The 7,234-nt window shown below is 31.6% G+C and overlaps 1 protein-coding gene across 2 annotated transcripts; it reads right to left on the minus strand.

Moving 5' to 3' along the window:
- Positions 1-3,156: 3,156 nt before the first annotated feature.
- LOC107612193 (putative NAC domain-containing protein 94) lies at positions 3,157-5,691 on the minus strand. 2 transcript variants are annotated; one of them, XM_016314003.3, is made up of 3 exons: positions 5,323-5,691; positions 4,330-4,667; positions 3,157-3,790 (listed from the first exon to the last, which is right to left on the minus strand). In XM_016314003.3, the coding sequence occupies exons 1-3, from the start codon at positions 5,537-5,539 to the stop codon at positions 3,266-3,268; spliced, it is 1,080 nt and encodes a 359-aa protein (XP_016169489.1). In that variant the 5' UTR covers positions 5,540-5,691; the 3' UTR covers positions 3,157-3,265. The 2 variants fall into 2 exon arrangements, with proteins under 2 accessions (XP_016169489.1, XP_016169487.1); XM_016314001.3 differs by having other exon boundaries at positions 4,330-4,670.
- Positions 5,692-7,234: the final 1,543 nt, after the last annotated feature.

Consider the following 7,234-nt stretch of genomic DNA (forward strand, 5'->3'; position numbering starts at 1 on the left):
ATTTATTTTGTATTTGAGTATTAGTTTTTTAATGTATAAAACAATTATAATAAATTATATATGTCACTAATTATTGTTTGATTTGTCTTGTAATAAAATTGCATATTATATTTAAGGTTTGGTAATAAAAAGGATTGAAAATTTATATTGTGTAGCAATGAAGATCAAGTAAGGAAAAGAATCTTTTTTAATTTAACAAGGCTTTTGCCACGCTTTTAAAGCGTGGCTGTATATCTTACTATGGCCACGATTTAAAAGCGTGGCCGTATCTCTCGCTATTGCCACACTTTAAAAGCGTGACCATATCTCTCCCTTTCGCCACGCTTTAAAAGCGTGGCCGTATCTCTCCCTGTCACCACACTTTAAAAGCGTGGCCGTATCTCCCACTTACAGCCACGCTTTTAAAAGTACCAATTTGTAAAAAAGCGTGGTGATAGGCTGAAAAAAGCGTGGTAATAGAGCAACCGCCACCCTTTCAGATGCCACCTTTTCAAAAGTGAGGCGGTAGCTCAAAAAGCGTGGCGAAAAGCTATCGCCACACTTTTTTTAGCTTTTCGCCACGTTTTAAAAGCGTAGCAATAGACGTGTTTTCTTGTAGTGTGAACAAAAGTATGATATCAAGAGATTGCATATGAAATTATGACGCTAATTAGGTTTGTTCAATATAAAAATCGTGATTATTTACTATGTATCCATCATTCTCATTATCATTTCACTAAAGTAACTACTCAAAATTCAGTGAATTAATTTGTTTAACTATATACCATTATTTAAATAGTCATATATGTATGTAGTTCAGTTTTTAAGAGACACCAATAAAGATAAAGCTCTTCACACTAAAAAAATTCCATGCAAAATTTCAACTCAACCTTTTATAAAGATAAAGCAAGTCAAACGAAAAAAATATCAATGCATAACATCTCTATTGCATCCGAATCTAGAAGGATTTTTTTTTCTTTACATGAATAAAAACAGAAATCTAAAAAAAGATAATAATTTGCCACTAACCTTAAGTACTCCTAATGTACTCCCAATGTAGTAAACTACCATAATCAGTCAACTATTAAAAAATACATAATCCAGCCGCATGCAACAACTGATAATGTAGCCCCTATATGCCAATTAATCAAAACACAATTAACAGAAACATAAAACTACATAACATACCTATAGGAGTTGGAGACAAGGCTATGCGATGCTCGGCTTTTCCAATGGAGACTTTCGAAAAATGGAGGCAACTTGAACGAAATGGCTGCTTCATATTTGTCACAATATTAACTACTTGAAAGAAAGCAAACACCAAGTATGCAAAATAGCAATTCAAATCACGGTTGAATAGATAAAAAATCAGGAGAACCATAACACATCCAAAAAATCATAGCTACTTATCACGGTTTGACTTAGCCTTGTGTCCTATTGGCTGATTTTGATGCTTAATCACAATGCACCCAAATAAGTTCATAGCATTTTTTTTCAATTGATTAAAAAAAAAAACCAGCTCAATACACGTTGATATGCACCGCATACGTGAGAATAAAATATTCATAAAAAATGGGAAATTGAAATTTTGATAAAAGGCTTTTTATAAATGGATTGTCATATTAGAAAGCATCCACGAAGTACACACCAAATTCCATTGAAGAGTTAAGACAGAAATTTTGAATGGTGCCTTGCCATATCCATAATCAATTAAGAGGAAATACTTTCTGCCAAAATAAAAACCAAAAAATTAAAAACTCCACCTAACACCCAATATCAAGATTCAAGAGTAATATATACTATAACCTATAATCAAAACATGTCATTCACATTGCAAAACTAGTCTGTTATACCATATTTACATAGTGACTCCACAATCCCGATTAACAAAGATTCCAGAAGAAGAATGATTAGCATCAGAACCGAATGAGATTATTAATAATGAGCAAAGAGAGAAGTCACAATACGACAAACACAACGAAGACAGTGATCAAAAGTATGATAATGTAACATACAGAACATGATCAAGCGCACTTTGCAAAATGGAAAACAGTTCTAATGGCCGCAACAGTTCGAAAAAAAAACGATTCAATGAGTTTCAATAGACAGAAAAATCATTCAGATAATGTAAGTCCAAAGCCCATAAAGAGAAAACGAGCGAGCGAGCGAGAAAAGCGTTTTACTTACCGTAGAAAACCGTGAATGAATGCATATATAGGGAAGATGAGAGTGTGAGATTGAGAATTGAGAAGTGCGTTGAAACCATTGGGTGCGAAAATCGCGCGGAAGATAAAGGGATTAGATGACGAAACGTGTTTCGGTGTGTTAGCGAAGAAGAGAAGCGCCGGAAAACAAAAAAAAACCCCTTTTCTGATACCTTCCCTTCATCTCTACCCCCAAAACGTCATCTTTTTCAAGCTTTTCCCTTTTCCCTTTTTCGAAACCCATCAACGTGATATAAAGATGAAAACTTTCATCGTTAACATCCACTCTAACGACATGCAACAACAGCTAATGTAGTCCCAATATGTCAATTAATGGAAACATGAAACTAAATAACATACCTATAGAAATCAACGACAAGGCTATGGAATGCTCCTATGAAGAAGCTGCTGGGTTACTCCTCTCTGCGTCTTTTCCTTTTCCTCGGTTGTGGGATTATGGATGGAATGAAATGGGGAGAAAAGTCTTGATCTTTAGCTCGGGTTAATATCGTAGTGTATTCGGATGTTAATCCACTGCACTGAAATTGCATTTAAATGGAATTAAATGTATATGAGAGATTTTTAGGAATTTGATTGAGAGAAAACTGAAATTAATTTTGGGAATGGAATTAATTACTCGAAGAATGGGAAAGAAGGTAGAGTGATAAGTATATTATTGATAAGCAAGTGTACTCCACTCACTTATCATGAAACTGACGTTTATTTTGTATTATATCTATAGTATACATTATCTTTTGGCTACCTAACACTACCCAATTAATTATTGCTGTGGTGCCTATAACTAAGTTGCTCAATGCAAATATAAACGAGTGAGCTCTATTTTTTCTCATCACTACAAATGAGTCTTATCTAGACAAGTTAGACAAAAATTTAAAAAACACCGTAGAATCTCCCATATATAAAAGTCCGCTAACAAGCTAAAACCTCCATTTTCGATATTAATTAACATATGTTCTCTTACACAAACACACTAATATATATATATATGTTATAAAGTATATATCTAATGACTGCTCCTCAAATAAACTAAGATATATATATATATACATATATATATGAATTTACAAGCTAGGGGTATCAACAGTGAATTTGAGAACAGATCCAAGCTCATCCCAGTCATCATCAAATGCAAACAAATCGTTCATCGCAGAAGGATTAATCCACATGTTAGAAGCTGGAGCCGTCATTAGCTGATGATGATGATGATATTGTTGTTGTTGTTGCTGTGGCACAGTAGTAGCCACCGCTGAAGAAGGGTGATAGTTCAACTGATGATGATGATGATGATTGCTATTGTTCCTTTGGATTTGATCAGTGTTGTTATTGCATGCTGTGTAGTTAGTCACTGGCTTCTGTTCATTTTGATGACGATGATGATGGTAATGGTGATGGCCAATGATTGTTGCACCAAAGTTGATGTAAGATTCTTGATGTTGATTAATATTGTTATTATTGGATTGAACAACATGGGTTCTAGTGGTTTTGTGCTTGTTACTATTAGCTGTTACTAAATGTGATCTCAAGTCTACTGTGTGCTTCCTTTGTGACACATTTCGCTTGAATATTCTACACAATGTCCAGATTTCCTGCATCCATCACAAGCTTATTATTTGTTAACTCAGAAATCAAATACTACTATTAACTATGAAAGTAAGTTGTCAAGAATTGAAATATTATTATTATTATTGTATTACTTGGGTTTGCTATATTACATGGTAAGAGGGAAATATATTACTAATGTTTTCTTTTTATGAAAGAACTTATATATATACATAGAAGACTACGAGTATATTGCAAATAAGGTTAAGTGAGAGCATGCGTATAAAAGAATAATAATATATATAAAATTAAACCTATGATGGAAGGAAAATGTTTATTTTTTTCCGTGTCAAAAAAGGAAAATGTTTTTCTTAATTTAAACTACATATAGTATTTATATATGAACATTAAGTGTACAAGACTATCTATTACTGAATACCTAATCATAATTGCGACGGAAATATTCACATGGAGTTTAATGTAATAATCATAATGATCATAACAATAATTGTGCCTGCGAATTGCAATCACAGATTGAATCACAACTATAATAATTTAAAACCATTTATCTAATTAAGTTACTTACAGCTTCTTGGGCAACATCGGCATTGTTGATATTATTATTATTCTTGTTGTTGGCAAGTAGGCTTGTGTTGTTTTCGGTTGTGGCAGAAGGGAGGCGAAACTCGTGCATCATCCAATCAGTCTTGGTACCTTTACCGGCGCTGCCGCGGTAGTAGACAAGCGTCTTCTTGAGTCCAATGCAGTCGGTTCCTTCGCCTCCATGGGAGTATACCGGCTTGTCTATCCCGGTTGCTTTCCAGAAGCCGGAACTGGTGACTCTGTTAGGCCTTATGCTGTTCCTATACTTCCTCCCTCTCTTGCAAAAGAAGTAACCTTCCTTCTCTCCTCCACTTCCACTCGCTTCTAATTAACCAAATTCAATAGTGTTAGCAACATACATATGTATGTAAAGTAGTTACTAACAATGGAAAGGAAAATGTTTGTTTTTTTCTATATTTATTCTGTCTATTAGTTTATATATAATAATGGATTAATAATCATTAGAGAGGGAAAGAAATTCTATATGATATATTCACCATGCATGCTAAGTGCGATTCTGTTTATTCCTAAATCAAAAGGTTGATAAATCATACTCTATGTACAATTAATTTCCTGTAAAATATTGCGGCTATACCTCATAATTCTACTAATTATATCTTAATAATCAAACTGGGTTTATGCATTTAGTGCTATCATTTAATAATTTTCACTTCCTAATATAGACTTTGGATCACTAGCTACTAATTAGTTAATTAACCCAAGGTAGGCTAAGAAATAATATATTATATTATAATTAAGTAACTGAGTAATAAAAATGTTCGATAAAGAACAAAAATCAGTTTAAATAAAATAAGTTTACATTATTGTTTTATTAATATTACTGATTCAGTAATTGTGTTTAGATGAAACCCTGCTATTAGTTACTCGTAATAATAATTAAATCTTAATGGGAGAAAATGATATTCTTGAATTTAAAGAGGAATACTAATTAAAAAAGAAAAGAATAAATACATACTTGGAAGATCCCAAGGATCATACTTGTAGATATCAATCTGTTTGATGAGTTCGATGCTGATTGGTTTCTTGTCAAGCTTCCTCTTTAGATAGAAACTCACAAGTTCTTCATCTGTTGGGTGGAATCTAAACCCTGGAAGTGGAACATCATCCTCTTCCTCCATTACTGATGATGCATATGAATCATCCTTCATCATCAAATCTTCATTGACCCCCATATATAACAATTATAATAACAATAATGATAACAATGATGTTCTCTTATTTATTCTTTTTGTGTTGTGTGTGTGTGTGTGTTTTTTCTTTCTCTCTAAGGAAGATGAAGAAGCTAGTAAGGGATATTATTAGAAGACAAAAACGGTTAATAAGGTTTGTGGCACAATTTTTCAACGAAGTGGAGAGGAACCTTAGCTTCTTTTATATTATTATAGAGAGTCGTGGAATGGATGAAGATTGTTATTATTATTTATTTTGGTATGATTTTTGATGAATTGAAGCTTATAAGGTCAAGTCATGAGGTTTGACTTGTTGTGGCCATATGTGATGATTTTTGCTGATGGTGGACTTGTTCTATATATGGTATTATATATTGTTAGTTTAAAGTCACCATTTGAGACTTAAGATATGTGGGTTTTTGTTAATGCATATATACAAAAAAGGGTGGAATTATTCCTTTCAAATATATACTTTTCTTCCTATCTATCTGTCTCTATTTTCTCTCTCTGATCTTTGTAGAAGCTACTATACCAATAATTGTTGTTCGAATTCTTGGGTTGAAGTCTTGAACCATAATAAATTATATACACACCTGTCCTATCAAACATGACAAATTATGCTGCTATCTACCCCAAGCATATATTTATTTATTTATATTAAAGTACATACAAGAGGAAAACTAAAGCTCTGTGTTTATAAAGTAATAATCTGATAAAATCATATATAGTAATTCACAAATAATTATTAACTTCTGATTATAACTGTAAATTAACTTCAAAGGCTGCATTCAAAAAGAAAACTGAAACTAAAAGACTAAAACTGCGAAACAGAGATTGAGAGACAAAAACTAAATTAAGTCTCTGTATAATGAGTAAATTTAGAATTTAAAAAGTTAAATAAGTATTTTTAAAAAGAGATATTTTAAAATTTTAGTTTTCATTCTCAAAAATTTCAGTTCTTTGTGTTCCACTTTCTGAAAGTACGAATTAAAATGATTGAAATTTTGTGTTTTAAGACCAAAATTTTAGTTTTAGGCTCTGTCCACCAAAGACAATATTAAATCTCAGTTCCTCAATCTCTCTCAATTTCTGAAAATAAATGCTATTAAAATATTTATTATACTTATAATTTCGCTTTTAAAATTTTATTAAATCAATTTTCATAATCTTTTCAAACAAAATATTTTATTTTAACGAAAGAAAAACAACTTCTGCTAGAAAAGGAACACAAAAAGCAAAAAGTTATTTTACAGGCGTTTCCAAATACATTCAAAAGAGGCTGGGTTGAGTTATATATTGACTTATCATGATAATTTTGAATTTTCATTTATAAATTAAACGCGAATATATAGTATATGTCACGTGCATAACAAAAAAAAAAAAACTAAATGTTAATTTAATTTTAATGAAATATTATTAAGGTGTAAAAATTTTATATATTTTCAGAACTATTTTTAAATATTTTTTTATGAGTAAATAATCAAAATGGTTCCTAAAAGATAACGTAATCTCCAATTTAGTTTTTAAAAGATTTTTTTTAATCAAATAATGCATCCCCAAAAGATTTTCAGCTAGTCACGTTAGTCTTTCCATCAACTCTCTCATTAATACCGTTAACGAAAGCTAACATGGCACGTTAAGAATACACGTCAGCTATAAAACAAAGCCGTTTTAAGTGTGTGAGAAGTCATCATTGAA

Source organism: Arachis ipaensis, chromosome B8 (assembly GCF_059453495.1).
Source record: "Arachis ipaensis isolate K30076 ecotype BB chromosome B8, ASM5945349v1, whole genome shotgun sequence".
Lineage (NCBI taxonomy): Eukaryota > Viridiplantae > Streptophyta > Magnoliopsida > Fabales > Fabaceae > Arachis > Arachis ipaensis.